Here is a 16712-nt window from a genome sequence, read left to right on the forward strand (position 1 = left end):
CTTTCTTTTGATTAATAGCTGACCTCATCTTCTCTGCTGATTAATATAGAATGCCCATTTTTCACGATTCGAAGAGGAGTTCTGGTGATCTTATACAATCTTATAAATTTAGATTGTAGTTTTGCATCTATCTAATTTCTGTAATTTTATTTTCAGCTGAGCTTGAGTAATTTAAGGTTTTGATTCGACTTTCTTTTGATTAATAGCTGACCTCATCTTCTCTGCTGATTAATATAGAATGCCCATTTTTCACGATTCGAAGAGGAGTTCTGGTGATCTTATACAATCTTATAAATTTAGATTGTATTGGTGCTCTGTCTTTTTTTGTGGGATGTATTGTGTTCACACATTTTCTAATGACTTCAAAAGCCGGATAAATAGGTAAAGCTCAGTTGGCCTTAAGTTTCATTAAAGGCTCTAAGCAGGCATTGGTAACTTTTCAAGTGCCTAGAGTGCTGAACCTGCTCGAAGGCCAACATTAAAGGTAAAAATATGTTTTTTTTTGTAGTTTTCAAGCCCAAAATAGTTCAATTCTTCAAGTTTTTAATAGCCGCCGTCAACCTCTCAACGGCTATTATTTAGACGCTCTCCTTTTTAAAGGTTTGCTTTACCTTTTGATCACCTTTTTTGTTTTACATGAGTCACGACTTTCGCGTTTGACTTCTGACTTAGTTCATTCACTGTTTCAACTGAATGGATTATAAATTCTTTCACGCATTGAATTACTCAATGTTTAATAGCCGCACAGCGATAGCTGGGGCTATTATTGGCCTTCTCTTGGTTTTTAATAGCCGCACAGCGATAGCTGGGGCTATTATTGGCCTTCTCTTGTTTTTTCTTTATTTCGTCGTCATGATTTTTGTTACGACCATATGACGTCACAGCCACTTTTTTGTTCATTCGCTCATGCAATTTCAACTGAATTGCATGTGTGACGTCATTTTTCGCTCTTAGTGGAGCGAGTTGTTTTGTTCATGCGCGTGATTAAGTTCTTGGTCACACTTGACTTACCTCACTCTCAAAAATGACTTCCTCACTTTGTAATTGACTTTTTTTACTTTAATTCAAAGAGATAAGGTCAAATGGGTGTGTGCCACTCTAAATGAAGGTTATTTGAGAGCAGCTATTAGAGGCAGCAAAAACTTATACAGAGTTTTAATCTTAATGTAACATATCAGCCTTCAATGAAAAGACCAATTTTTTTGGTCTGTCTTTTTTACTGTTTTTTTAGACTGCCGATCTACGAATCTATTGCGGCTATTTTCTGGCAATCTGCCAGCTATGTTTTACAGTTCAAAGAATTTGAATTGTATTGGGGCGCTGTCTTTTTTTTAAGATCTGAGCGAAAAAGCGAGTGGTTTTGCGGCGTGAATTTTCCTCGCTCTAATTTTAAAGTAGAGTGAGAAAACTGTGTTTGAACGAAATTCGGTTTCTCGGTAGTGGTTTTTTGTTCACATGCGGCAATTTCACTCTCACTTTTACTGTTTTTTCGATTTTTTGGATCGGATTTTTTCCTAAATGGTTTTCCCAATCCATTCACAGCTCATTCTGGACCTAGTTTTTTGTTTGAATTAAATTTTCATTTCTCGCTAGTGGTTTTTTGTTCACATGCGGCATTCTGACATCGATTTTTTGTCTTTTTCGTATGAATTTCTGATTTCACTCATAGTCCATTCTAGGTCTAGTTTTTCTGTTTAGTCAATGAAAATTCTTTGAATTGTTCATCAGGACTTGTCCTGCTATGTTCTTTTATTTCGTCGTCACGATTTTTGTTACGACCATATGACGTCACAACCACTTCAAATCTGCTTTTTGTTCATTCGTTCATGCAATTTCAACTGAATTACGTGCGTGACGTTATTTTTCGCTCTTAGTAGAGCGAGTTTTTTTGTTCATCCGCGTGATTAAATTTTTGGTCACACTTGACTTACCTCACTCAAAAATGACTTCCTCGCTTTGAAATTGACTTTATTTCAGAGAGATAAGGTCAAATGGGTGTGTGTCACTCTAAATGAAGCTTATTTGAGAGCAGCCAATAGAGGCGGCAAAAACTTATACAGAGTTTTAATCAAAATGTAACATATCAGCCTTCAATGAAAAGACCAATTTTTTTGGTCTATCTTTTTTAATGTTTTTTTGGGAATGCAGATCTACGAAGCTATTGCGGCTATTTTCTGGCAATCTGCCAGCTATGTTTTGAATACTGTTAAAGTCAAAAGAGCAGAATCAAAAGAGACGCGATAAACCGGAATCCCGGTCATTAAGGCATTGAGATTTTGGTTATCAAATTTCATTAGATTGTTGGCTAGCTGACATTGGTATTAAGCATATTAGCTTTCAGTTTAGAAGCTGATTTATGTATAGTTTTAGAATCTAACTGAAACTGCACGCCAAATTAGAACACTTTCCGACACTGAAAAAAAACATGTAAAAAATGTATATATGTTTCACTTTCTCCATATATATATATATATATATATATATATATATATATATATATATATATATATATATTGGTAATGCAAACTTTATTTTTAATCTTTTTAAGAGTATTAAATTATTATTAAAGAGTATTATTATAAATGTTAGGGGTTCTATTCAGGTGCAACTACTGTGAAAATGGACCAGTGCTGGATTCGAACCAGCATCTCTTACTTGCAAGCCGAGTGTGCTACCCAATTACACCAACTGGTCTTAAGCTCTCGAACTTGGGCATCTCTTATAACCCGTTCTGACGTTCTTTCTTGTTCCTCAAGGCTTCATTTTTCTAGCCAAGTATACGTTGAACAAGTAGAGCTTCTTGTCAAGCTATGTCAAGCTTATCTTTTGCGCAATTTACATTAGGTTGCTCTCTCTCAACCTTCTAACAATAAATAAAGAGTATTAGTATAAATAATAATTTAAGAGTATTATTTTGTTCAGAGTTTTAATTACGCTGATTGTAAAAGAGTATGCACTTTCGATTCTTTCAATTGCTCTCCAGCGAATTTCGAGACACTAATTGTAAATGTGTTGCCTTTTTATGCCAATTTTTTGCATGACGGTTTTTGCGCTTTTGTTCTAGAACATTCTTTGACTTCTTGAGTATTTTTTCACGCTTGATTTCTTCATTTTTGAGTGAGCTAAGTTGAAATAAAGTTAATTCTAATATGAAAACAATTGTGAGTGAACGAGACTAAAAGTTGAGTGGCTAAGATATCACACCAACGTCCGGTGTCCGAATCCCTTTGGGGTCAGTGTTTATGCATCCGTAGAACACTTCTAATCTACACCCCTTACAATAAATTGCCCCTCCTATCGTACGAGAGCAATTCATCTATTGTTCTTCTAAATTTGTGACACTATATTGTTTTTCAGGGAAAATTTCAACTGGTCTAATTATCTGATACCAAATTTTTTTAGATTCGTTAATTTCTTGTGATTGTATTTTTTTTACTCTCAAACAAATTTATGGCAAATTTGTTAGTCATGTTGTCGTTTTGCAATTTTTCTGCTCGACCGATTTTATACCGTTTGAACTTTTCGTCGTTAAGAATGGGATAAGCAGCTAGCAACCGGAGGGCATTAAGGACTCCTGGAGCCTTTCAGCTTACTAACCCTCAATGCCCACCACCATTCCGCTCCCTCGTCTGCTGCGAGCATCCCCAGCCGACGCCTACCTCTCATTGATCGTTTGAGAGCAATTTGCCTGACGTTAGTCAGTTTTTTTTATAATTTCGGTTTTGATTCCTCAATACTTGGTTGTTTTTAAGTTAGGTTGGTTTTATGGATTACCACCGATTGCGCACAGTTGGTTGCATGAGATTTTCCAAGAAGTTTTTTTAATGCGCACATTGAGAAAATAATGAAACCCTAAAATATTCACCAAAAACGCTTTAAAAGTTCAAACTATTTCATGACAATTTTTTAGATTCGAGGCACTAATTGTAAAATAGTGCCTCGAATCTAAAACCACTTATTGTAAATAAGTGCCTCGAGGCACAAATTTTAAATTAAGCCTCTTTCGTTATCTCAATTGCCCTCTCATGTATAAATTTTAGGTATCCGAATTTTAGCTTTAAAGAAACCAAGTGCCAAGACAGTAAAATTACAACAAATACGGGTTAAACTAGAAATAAAACATATTTTATGGAGAGTCAAAGCCATATAATTTAATTGTTATTAATTGCTCTCAAACGAAGTTTGTAGCAATTATATTAGTCCTGTCGGTCTTTTTTTTATGCGATTTTTCGCTTGACCAATTTTTCGTCTGACGCTTTTGACTTTTCGTCCTCAAAAACGGGATAAACAGGTAGCGCCCAGCGGGCATTATGTGCTCTTAGAGCCTTTCAGGTCTGTTTCAGCTCAAACTGTCTTGGAGACTTATACTTATACTTATGGTGTGAGGGGCGGTTCTTAGAGGTTGACACCCCCCCCCCCCCTTTGTTGACCCCCCCCCACCCCCACTATTGGCTCCACCCCCCACCGCGCTTTTGCCCCCCCCCCCCACCCAGTGCTGCCCCCATCAGCCCCCGGTGCACCCCCCCCCCCCCCCGTGGCTAGCTACTGACCAAGCCAACCGCTCGCCGGTCGTTTGAGAGCAATTCGCCCGACGTTAGTCGGTTATGTTGTTTTTTGTTGATGGCTTCAAACAACAGTTTTTATGCACCACTAGACCACATTTATCAGCTTTAAGAGCATTTGTAGAATATCAAGAAACAGCAGTCGAATTGACCATCGCACAAAATTGTGGAATTTTTTCTACATTTTGAAAGCAGCTTGAAAATATTGACGCTTTGAAACCACGCATATGTCTGCTTCCTTCAGTTTTCATTTTTTCGAAAATCACTGCTTCAGTTTGGCTTCTCATTGCCTTTTAAAAGGCTAATTTTGAAAATGAAACCTCCCCATTTAAATTCAAATCTTTCAACAAAACTATTAAGTGGTTCGCTATTGGTTAGAGCAGTTATTAGCAGCACGAAATTGCTCGTTTTAAAATTGGGCAAAAAATATCTGAAATTGGTCGGAAATTGCGATGGAATTGAAAAACAAATTGCGGTAAAATATCGAGTGTTCAAAAAACTCAATCTGCAGAACGCTTCAAAAATGCAAAGATTTGAAAATTGCTTTTTATTTTTTTCTACTCTTGATGGGTTTTCTATCGATATGACTGTTGTCTTTCTACGTCAAATATATCGATCAGCCAAATGTTAGTTAGCTAAAAAATTCCATTTGAGCATGTTGTTCCCCTCTACTTCATTTGATTAACAAAGATTTAATCGTGGTAATGAGAAATTATTTCGTGTATGTAACTTCATCGAATTTCTATTTTTCTGTCAAATTATTGTAAAAGTGGCGCTCTTACTCTCTTTGAAGTCTCGCTGCGCTTTCAATGGCGTGCAAAATAATTTATTTGAGCTCAATATATCGAGCGCGGAAACTGTTTGCTCGTAATCCGTAGTTCTAATTATTAGCTGTGGTAGCAATCTGTTTTTGACCTTATGTTGGATTTTTTATTTAAAAGGTTTTGAATTGTTTTGAGGCGCTGTCTCTTCTGCTCACACGTTTGGTTGACATTTTGATGATGCGTCAATTTGGATTAGTGATTTTCGTCACTCGCATTGAAAATACTCGTTTTAATTTTTTGAAGTTGAGTTAGAGAACGGTGTTTGCAAAATTTGGCTTTCTCATAATTGTATCTTATTTGTTCACATGCGGCAATTTGTCTTCGGTGATTGTTTTTTCCAGGTTTTGATCGTTTTTTTTTTTCTGAATGGTCTTCGAAAACCATTTGTAAATTTTTTAGGTTTAGTTTTTTGTGCAGCGAATAGAAATTGTTGTTCAGGTCTTGCCTTGAATTATATATTTTCTAAAAATTTCATTGTGAAGATTTTTGTTAAGACGATGTGACGTCACGCTCACGCTACAAATCTGCCAGAAATGACTTTCCTTACTCTCAAAGAGACTTTGACTATAACTGAAGGAGATAAGGTCAACTAAGTGTATGTCACTCTAATTGAAGGTTGTTTGAGGGCAGCTGATAGAAACAACGGACAAGTTATACAATTCCTTTTAAATCAGAGTATGACATATCAGTAGTTAGTAAAGAAAACGGAAACTTTTTTCCCTATCTTTTTCATATTGCAGATCTACAATGGTATCGCAGCTGTTTTCTAGCAAGTTGCCTGCTATGTTTCTTTTTTCAACTAGTGGATTTTTCACTCGATTTTCATGGAGAAACGTGTTGATCCCGGAAGTGTACGTACTCTTAGTTATGTATTTGAGGAGTCACTCTCCTTCGTGTTATTTTTTCGTTGAATATAATTTTTTACTTTGGAAATATTTCACCTTTCTGACAAAGTACAGCTAAGTATCCTAATATATAGATGTGACCTAGTTGCTGTTGTTTTTTGAAATGAGCAACAAAAATACTTTGACGTAATGAATTTTGCAGTATACTTTTAATAAAGAAATTTGTTGCTTGATCTCAATCCATCTAATTCGAAATTTCAAGCAGCTGCGCTTGTGGATCAATTAGACGAAATATATGGAACAAAATTCATTTTATACCTGAGCGGCAAAAGTTTGTTATGTTACTCTTTGAAGCAGTTTAATTTTAACGGCTAATCTGTAGGAAACACAAGAGCTTTTCAATGTATCAAGCAACTGGGACATTTCATTCAGCTGTTTTTTGGCTCTCTGTCAATTATAGTTATTTCATTTTGCCCATTTTCAGTTTGCCTTGCTAACTGTTTGTAAAATATAATGAGATATGACATGGAGAAATTTTCACACAGCTCGTACCAGATGCACACGTGCTCTTCTGTCGGAAACGAATTCGAAGAATAACTTGAAAATTCTCTTCATGGGCTCTGATGAGTTAGTTTCACTGCCAGTTCTCAGATTTCTCTGTTCAGAGTACCCAAAACTATCACGGCGATGGTCCACTGTATCTTGCCACGTTTTGACCCGGATTCTTCCGCGGAATTTGAATCCAGTTGCTAAGTACTGTCTGGATAATGGAGTATCTTTGTACAATTGGGACGATGTTGAAAGGGAAGATTCATTTGCTAATTTAAACTTTGACGTTGGAGTTTTGTCATCTTTTGGGAAGCTAATTCCTTCCGAGTTGATCGATGCTATTAAATTTGGAATTGTGAATATCCATCCCAGGTTTTGACACCTCTTCTTTGAGTTCAGTTTTGATTATGGAAAAGTGTTCTTCTAATATGATCCGTTGAAACGTATTGATGAGTTGTTTAGATGGGCGAAAACAAAAAAAAAATCTGAATTTTTTCTTTCAATACTTGAAAGAATGAAGGAAGAAAGATAAACACATTGTGCTTGGAATAGATTGTTTGGTTTCAAATTTAAATTTCCGTTCACTAGAGGACTAAGATCTATTTACTTTTGAAAAAATTAAGATAAAAGTTGAACTTTGTAAGTGGAACTTATTATTTTGGCTGCTTTTAATACGATGTTTGAAGCAATTATTGTTAACATGTGTTTTTTACGCGAAATTATTGATTGACCCTTTTTGCGCTTTTGTTCTTGTTGCGCTTTTGAGCATTCTTTGACTTCTGGAGTAACATTGTCACTTTAGTTCTTCTTTTTTAGTGATCTAAGTTGCTGTAATTACGTTTTTTTTTGCTCCCATAAAAATGTGTCAGCTAAAACCCCTTTAAATTAATTCGCTCCAATTGTCATTCGAGAGCAATTCATCCGACGTTAGTCAGTTTATGGTTTGTTTTAATACTGACTAAACATGTTTCTCTCAAAAGGGTGTCAAAACTTGTTCTTTTGGTTGGAACTAGTCATCTGCCCAGATGGCGTGGTAGCAGTCCACTTCCTAAAACAATTTTATCTGGTGATCAAACATCAGGCGTGTCTCTAATGCTGCTCTCTCCTTACAAGTTTGATCATGGCAAAATCATCTCTCAAAAACAATTCACAGTTCCCGAAGATGTGTTCACGCATGACCTTGCCCGAATCGCTTTGAAGGAGGGGAACAAGTTACTCGTTGACTGTTTGGACAATATTGAACAATCGGTTGCAAATTCTAAACCCCAATCAAAACATGGCATCACTTATGCTTACAAACTATCTGCTAATGATGCTTTTATAAACTGGGATCGCGTTGGAGTCGATGATGTTTGGAGAACCTACAGAGCTCTTTCGTTCAGGTTCCCTTTAAAGACGTTTTTCAATGGAAAGCAAGTGAAATTGCTTGAAATGTTACATCCGAAATACACAACAGACGAAAGCTTGGTGCCAAGTAATTTTGCGGATGATGATTTAGTACGGCCGGGAGCTGTTTGCGTTTCTCATTTGATTGATGCTGTTTGTGTGAAATGTACCGATGGCTTTGCAGGCTTCAAAAAAGTGCAGATTTCTGGCAGAAAACAATTGGATGCTTTGAATTTTGCAAATGGATATTTTAATTTGTCAAATAGTTTTGTACATTTTAACTCAAAAATAACCCAAAAACAGTGAGACAATTATTTTTTCTCAGCTAAGCAGAAAAAGGTACTTCCTTAAATGTTAGTTGACTTTCTGACGTCCTCACCTTATTATAGCACTCGTGATGTGTATAAAATTGTGAGAAAAACATGTGTATAGTTGTCCTTTTTGTGCCTTTTGATAAAGTACGCCAAAAGACCACGATCTTAAAAGATATTTTTAAGAGCAATGTCAAACTTGTGGCTTTGCTAATGCGTTTCTGAGTTAAAAAAGACTTAAATTCCTGGTATATCCATTGACATTATCAGTGAAATACATAGTAGTGTATGTTAGTTATTTAATTGATTAAATCAAATTACAATGGGAATATATGTTGGAATGACTAACACGGTAGACAAGTCGTAATCAGTTGTACAACGGTTCATGGTCTAGAGAATGTTTTCAGGCAAGGCATCTTCTGCAAGCCTCGTCAAGAATGGCTCGCTTTTTGGGGGGGGGGGGGTGTTGTTAAATCTGCCCTGATTATGCTAAATCGCTGGAACTGTGAGAAGGCGGCGGGCGGGGTTAGTTGTCCTGAGTAGACCCCAAATTATATGGGATTACTGTTGATGTTGTTAATAGCCGCGAAGCGATAGCGGCTATTATTGGGAACATCGTGGTTTTTTAGAATTCAAAGAATTTTTGCAATTCAAAGATTTTGAATTGTATTGGGGCGCTGTCTTTTTTTTATCTGTTCACAGATTTTCATGATTTTTGAAGTCAAATTGGAGGAGTGATTTTGGTCACACCGAACGAGGGAGTGGAGCGAAAAAGCAAATGGTTTTGCGGCGTGAAATTTTTTGCTCTATTTTTAAAATAGAATGAGAAAAGGTGTTTGAACTAAAATTCGCTTTCCCGCTTGTGGTTTTTTGTTCACATGCGGCAATTTCACGTTGATTTTTACTGTTTTTTTGACATTTTGGATCTGATTTTTTTTCTAAATGGTTTTTGCAATCCATTCATACTTCATTCTAGGCCTTGTTTTCGTCAGGAGTCAGTCCTGCTATGTTTTTTAATTCGTCGTCTCCATCGATGATTCTTATGACCTAACTTGGAATTGACTTTTTCAATGACTTCAGTGATTTCTACTGATTTGCAGTTAAAATGTGCGTGCGTGACGTCATTTCTGCTTTTGGTCAACTGGGTGACTTACATCACTCAAAAGAATGACCTCTCAACTCCATTTGAACATTTACTAGTTAAAGATCAATAGCGTGCTTCTAAGTAGTACCAAATTTATATGCCCTAATTCTTGAGTATTAGTCTTGAGTTTCTGTTTTCGAATATCAATTTTGGAAAAGCTTCCTTAGGATTTTTTCCTTATAGACCGTGTGTGTCATTAAATTGACAGTCCGAATCTAACCCAAAACGTCTAGTGGTCTATTAATGTAGTGATAGTCGATCTGTCTATTTTATTTCTTCAGTTGTTTCAATTCATGGAAGGCCACAAGCGTCTATTGCGGCTATTTTCCGGCAATCTGCCGTCTATGTTCTTATTTGTCCAACAGGTTGCTATTTTGTGTTCTCTGCAGAATTATATACTAAACTGTAAAAAGGAGGCTCGGTTTTGTGCTTTTGCACATTATGTTCCGTCACCGCTCAACCACGTTTTTGACGTAATTGTCAACCAAATGAGGAAGAGATAGGAAACTTAAAAAATCATATATTGGTCGAAAATATTTGGCGTGTCCATTTAAAAAAATGCTCTGATCTCAAATCACTAAATGAGGTAAAAAATGCACCATTAGAGAGCCGGTGAGGCCGAGACAAGACAAAAAATAATATCTAATAACAGCAAAAACCAATTTTTATGACCAGAACTAATAAAGGTTTTTTTAAAAAACTCAAAAACTAAGTCAAATTAGTATCGCAATTAGATGTGTTATAAATTGGATGATATCAATTATATTAGTCCTGTGCTATTTTGTATGCGATTTTTCGCGTTACCGAATTTTGATCTTGGCCTTTTAACTTTACGTTTTCAAAGACTGGATAAACAGCTGAAGCCGAAAAAGCATTAAGAGGCTTTTCAGCTCTTTTAGAGACGTATTAGTCTAAGTAGGTGATTCACTGAAAATTTGGGGGCGACAATTTCGTGTGAAGGGTGGTTCTTAATCTTGACCCTTAAGTTTGACCCCCCTCAAGCACCCCCACCCCTGGTCACCCCCCTCAACGCTCCCCCGTCCACCCTCAGAAACTGGAAGTTCCGCCACCGCCCCTAATGCTAAAATCCCTAAGCCCCAACTGGTTACTACCAATTCTAAACGGTAGCCGATTGTTTGAGAGCTATGCGCCCGACGTTAGTCGGTTTTATAGTTTTTTGAAAACAATTGATTTCAAAGTCATGAAAACCATTAGCTTCCAACTGAAATCATTAAATAGGTTCATATATACCTGCATAATACACCACCGAGACCTTTTTATACAGAATCTGTCATACAACTACAGAAAAAGTATCCACATCCGGCAAAAATTGAAATTTAATGAAAATTTCGTGAAAACGTCGAAACCATAATCTATTCGCTGAAAACATTAGATATGTTGAATTGTGCTTTCTTTCAGAGCAATTACTGTGATGTTTGAGATATCTTTCTTATGATATTGTGACAAAACCGCAAAATTGGGCTACTGTTTAAAGAATAAAAAAATTGAAAACTTTTTTCGTAGCCAAAAAACCATTATTTCCATCTTGAAACCGCAATGAAGACTAAAATGTAATTCACTAAAAAGAAGAAACGACCTCTCTTGGCCGTGAATATGATGCAAGTTGACAGAAAGATATAGCTCAAACATTCATTGTTTTTTTAAACGATTTTTTTTTGAAAGTCGTAACAACTATTAGTTTTCAACTAAAAGAGTACTAAATAGATTAACTTTGATTCGTTAGGATGCTCATAGGGCCTCTAATTAGTGAGACTAAGTTCTAAGACTAAACAATGACAACGAATATCGGCCAAATTCATAATTTCGATAACAATTTTACGCAAACAGTGTTGAATCCGTAAAAATCACTTTTTAATCTATGTGTTGATTTGGTCTCATTTGCACGTAAATTGATGTGGTAATAACGGAGCCTTGATTTAAAATCATTCTTTCGGCATAAAATGCCAAATATCAAAATTTGCGAAAACATTTAATCATTAAAAAGACAGCGACACAATAGTTAATTGGCAACATCCATAATCATTCGTGCTTTTGCCTTAATAATTTGACAAAATATTCGTATATATCAAAAAATACATGGTAAATTTTGGATTTAATGAAAAACTGGTAGAACTCTCACTTTCATAGGACGCGGAATTAACAATAGTCGTCTCCGGAATTTCAGAATACTGTGTCAGCAGTTAGTTGGGTTTCTGATTCCGGCATTTTGCAACTGTGTGGGCTAATGAGCCTATTTGGGCTCATTTTTGATTTAAAAAATTGTCTGAATTTTGGAAGTTTTAGAAAAAAAGTCGGATCAGTAACACTTAGTTCGGCAACACTTATCTTTCTTTACACGTTAAACCAATCACACTGTCGTGAGCAATTTTAGCGTATTGTTTTTCCAAATGTGACAAAACTTGAGCAAAAATTTTGAAAATGTTAACAAAAACTACGGAAATCAGCCGAGTGTTCAAGAAACCTCCATAACTGTGGAAGAAATTAAAAAATGTTTGTTATAGATTTCACTATGGATGGGCTTTCTAATGATACCAGTCACAACTCTACGCTGAAAATATCGATCGGCCAAAATTGACTGACTAAAGAAAAGTTGAGCAAATAGTTCCTTCCCTTCTAAGTTGTGTCGGAACAAAAAGTCAATTGTTTGAAACATTATGATTATAGTGGTTTCCTCTCTGTACTTATTTTCCACTTGCAGTTTACTTGACTGATGCCAGATAGCGCTAAATTTAAACAAAAAGTCACTCGACTGACCCAAAGAAATAGGCTGTATTTTTAACCTAATGAAAGGAGAAATTGTCTTTTCTTTAGTCTTTCTCATTTTCTTTAATCTTTCTCAGACGAAGTTTTCAGCAATTATATTAGTCCTGTTGGTTGTTTTAAGATTTTTTCTTAGTAAGGATTTTTCGTCTGGAAGTCAATTTTTAGTGGCTTACAATAAACTGTTGACGTTCGAGGGCGTCACAATTGTATATCCGTAATTCGCCGAAGCCTTTGAGGCGCCTCCTCGACTTTTCTGCCTACTTGCGCTTAGGAAAGCTTCAGAACAAAATCCAACCCTGTGCCATTTGTTTGAGTGGATTTTGTCCTACTTTAATAGCCGGTTATATTTATATTGCAGTTCAAACTGAGAGACACATCAGATCGTATTGATGATTAGTGAAGGATAATAACTGTAGAAATTACTAAAGAGTTTTGAAGGTGAAAAAAGATATATATCTTCTAAAAGAAGCTTCCTTGCCATTGCTTTCTCTATTAGTTTACTTCTCATGAGAATCTGATCAATTCGTAAGCTATGCTTGTTGGAAAAAAATGTGCAATTTGAGACTTGATTATTCAGTTGTATTTTCTCTTATGATGTGTCAGTAATCTGTAGGTGATTAAAGGCTGAAAAAGTGGTCGTGTAAGCTGGGTTCTAGAAGTTAACGTGTTAAAAACCAATTTTTTTCGTTTTTCCGAATAAAAATTCGAACTTCTTGAAAAACGTCAAAATGTGAAGTACTCGGCTTAATTATGCAAACCAACAACGTTTTAATGGTATCAAGCTCTCTGCTTTGAACGAGCGTTTCTGAGAAATTAGAAATTACCGAACTATTCTCTACTTAATATCCACAGGAATCATGAGTTTAAACTCACTCCATAAAGTTCTGCCGAATATTGCTGCGTTTGTATCTTTCATTCAATTAAAATTAAAATTAATTGAATTGAAATTTTTTTGAGCTTTTCGAATTGAACAATTTTTTTATATGATTTTTATAAAAACTAACCATGGTTATAATTAATTAACCACGATCATAAATTTCATGCATAATATACAACTGTTTTGTTGAAGCACGCTAGTCAAGTGAAAGCTTCAGTGAGTTCGTAATTATCAGTCTATCATCTCATGCTAATGCAAACAGAAACCAATAGAGTATTGACATCGTAATTTCGAACACAGCTGCCATTTCTGGATGTATTTGAGACACATGGACCATTGATAGCTGCCCCATTTACCTCGATGTCAGTTGATAAAGTGGATGGGTATCCACTTTCCCACCGGATTAATCCCTGCAAATGAAATGAACTCTTGCATTGACGAAATTTTCTTTTATTCTCAATTGAAAGAAAGCCCCTCCCCTAGAAAGTTTGCCGTTCAACTCGAGGGTAGCAAAGCGACTCCTATTTGTTGAAATGAAGCAAACAAGACAACAAACTCGGGGTATTAAGTTGCAGTACTGTTTCAAATATATAATGGCTTCTGATTTTTGACTAATTGTTTCTTTATACATATTTAACTTCTGGCAAACAATTAGTCAAAATCAAAGGAAACCATATTTTCGAAGCAGTACTGCAATACCCCGATTTTGTTGTCGTTTTATTTCAATCCGACAATTTTCACTAATCTATGTGCCGAAAAGAACGTTGTCTTTTCTTTGGTGTCTTTTGAACAATTTGTCTCTTTAGGGCGCTGATTTTGAGATAAATTTTTGGATAGTATGCTTGCATGTCTGCTATACTGAGCTTTTGACTACAAGATTTTTGTCTTGTCGAAATTAATATCAAAACTGTATGCAACTTTCTAATCTGTCAAATCTCCGTTTTTTCGTTGCTTAGATTTGCAGGTTGCAGGAAAAGTGGTTGTGCTTGCAAATTTTCGATCTTGTTGTTTCTCTGCTAGGAGCAATTTATTTTTCAATCTAACATCTTGATTTTTGAAAATCAGTTGGTATTCATGAATTAAATTTTTTTTGAAATTGAGTATTGTGAGCAGCAATACAAGAGAGAAAATCGATCCAGCACTGCTTGATCTTGACCCTTAAGTTTGACCCCCCTCAAGCACCCCCACCCCTGGTCACCCCCCTCAACGCTCCCCCGTCCACCCTCAGAAACTGGAAGTTCCGCCACCGCCCCTAATGCTAAAATCCCTAAGCCCCAACTGGTTACTACCAATTCTAAACGGTAGCCGATTGTTTGAGAGCTATGCGCCCGACGTTAGTCGGTTTTATAGTTTTTTGAAAACAATTGATTTCAAAGTCATGAAAACCATTAGCTTCCAACTGAAATCATTAAATAGGTTCATATATACCTCCATAATACACCACCGAGACCTTTTTATACAGAATCTGTCATACAACTACAGAAAGAATATCCACATCCGGCAAAAATTGAAATTTAATGAAAATTTCGTGAAAACGTCGAAACCATAATCTATTCGCTGAAAACATTAGATATGTTGAATTGTGCTTTCTTTCAGAGCAATTACTGTGATGTTTGAGATATCTTTCTTATGATATTGTGACAAAACCGCAAAATTGGGCTACTGTTTAAAGAATAAAAAAAATGAAAACTTTTTTCGTAGCCAAAAAACCATTATTTCCATCTTGAAACCGCAATGAAGACTAAAATGTAATTCACTAAAAAGAAGAAACGACCTCTCTTGGCTGTGAATATGATGCAAGTTGACAGAAAGATATAGCTCAAACTTTCATTGTTTTTTAAACGATTTTTTTTGAAAGTCGTAACAACTATTAGTTTTCAACTAAAAGAGTACTAAATAGATTAACTTTGATTCGTTAGGATGCTCATAGGACCTCTAATTAGTGAGACTAAGTTCTAAGACTAAACAATGACAACGAATATCGGCCAAATTCATAATTTCGATAACAATTTTACGCAAACAGTGTTGAATCCGTAAAAATCACTTTTTAATCTATGTGTTGATTTGGTCTCATTTGCACGTAAATTGATGTGGTAATAACGGAGCCTTGATTTAAAATCATTCTGTCGGCATAAAATGCCAAATATCAAAATTTGCGAAAATATTTAATCATTAAAAAGACAGCGACACAATAGTTAATTGGCAACATCCATAATCATTCGTGCTTTTGCCTTAATAATTTGACAAAATATTCGTATATATCAAAAAATACATGGTAAATTTTGGATTTAATGAAAAACTGGTAGAACTCTCACTTTCATAGGACGCGGAATTAACAATAGTCGTCTCCGGAGTTTTAGAATACTGTGTCAGCAGTTAGTTGGGTTTCTGATTCCGGCATATTGCAACTGTGTGGGCTAATGAGCCTATTTGGGCTCATTTTTGATTTAAAAAATTGGCTGAATTTTGGAAGTTTTAGACAAAAAGTCGGATCAGTAACACTTAGTTCGGCAACACTTATCTTTCTTTACACGTTAAACCAATCACACTGTCGTGAGCAATTTTAGCGTATTGTTTTTCCAAATGTCACAAAACTTGAGCAAAAATATTGAAAATGTTAACAAAAACTACGGAAATCAGCCGAGTGTTCAAGAAACCTCCATAACTGTGGAAAAAATTAAAAAATGTTTGTTATAGATTTTACTATGGATGGGCTTTCTAATGATACCACTCACAACTCTACGGTGAAAATATCGATCGGCCAAAATTGACTGACTAAAGGAAAGTTGAGCAAATAGTTCCTTCCCTTCTAAGTTGTGTCGGAACAAAAAGTCAATTGTTTGAAACATTATGATTATAGTGGTTTCCTCTCTTTACTTATTTTCCACTTGCAGTTCACTTGACTGATGCCAGATAGCGCTAAATTTAAACAAAAAGTCACTCGACTGACCCAAAGAAATAGGCTGTATTTTTAACCTAATGAAAGAAGAAATTGTCTTTTCTTTAATCTTTCTCATTTTCGTTAATCTTTCTCAGACGAAGTTTTTAGCAATTATATTAGTCCTGTTGGTTGTTTTAAGATTTTTTCTTAGTAAGGATTTTTCGTCTGGAAGTCAATTTTTAGTGGCTTACAATAAACTGTTGACGTTCGAGGGCGTCACAATTGTATATCCGTAATTCGCCGAAGCCTTTGAGGCGCCTCCTCGACTTTTCTGCCTACTTGCGCTTAGGAAAGCTTCAGAACAAAATCCAACCCTGTGCCATTTGTTTGAGTGGATTTTGTCCTACTTTAATAGCCGGTTATATTTATATTGCAGTTCAAACTGAGAGACACATCAGATCGTATTGATGATTAGTGAAGGATAATAACTGTAGAAATTACTAAAGAGTTTTGAAGGTGAAAAAAGATATATATCTTCTAAAAGAAGCT

General features: G+C 35.6%; 1 protein-coding gene across 1 annotated transcript; it reads left to right on the plus strand.

The window, feature by feature from the left end:
* Positions 1-6695: 6695 nt before the first annotated feature.
* On the plus strand, positions 6696-8523 carry LOC142354779 (methionyl-tRNA formyltransferase, mitochondrial-like). Its single transcript, XM_075407164.1, has 2 exons — positions 6696-7152; positions 7794-8523. Exons 1-2 carry the CDS (start codon positions 6752-6754, stop codon positions 8470-8472), a joined length of 1080 nt encoding a protein of 359 aa, XP_075263279.1. The 5' UTR covers positions 6696-6751; the 3' UTR covers positions 8473-8523.
* Positions 8524-16712: the final 8189 nt, after the last annotated feature.

The sequence above is a fragment of the Convolutriloba macropyga genome, chromosome 15, assembly GCF_964194025.1.
Source record: "Convolutriloba macropyga chromosome 15, txConMacr16.3, whole genome shotgun sequence".
In the NCBI taxonomy this organism is placed as follows: domain Eukaryota; kingdom Metazoa; phylum Xenacoelomorpha; order Acoela; family Convolutidae; genus Convolutriloba; species Convolutriloba macropyga.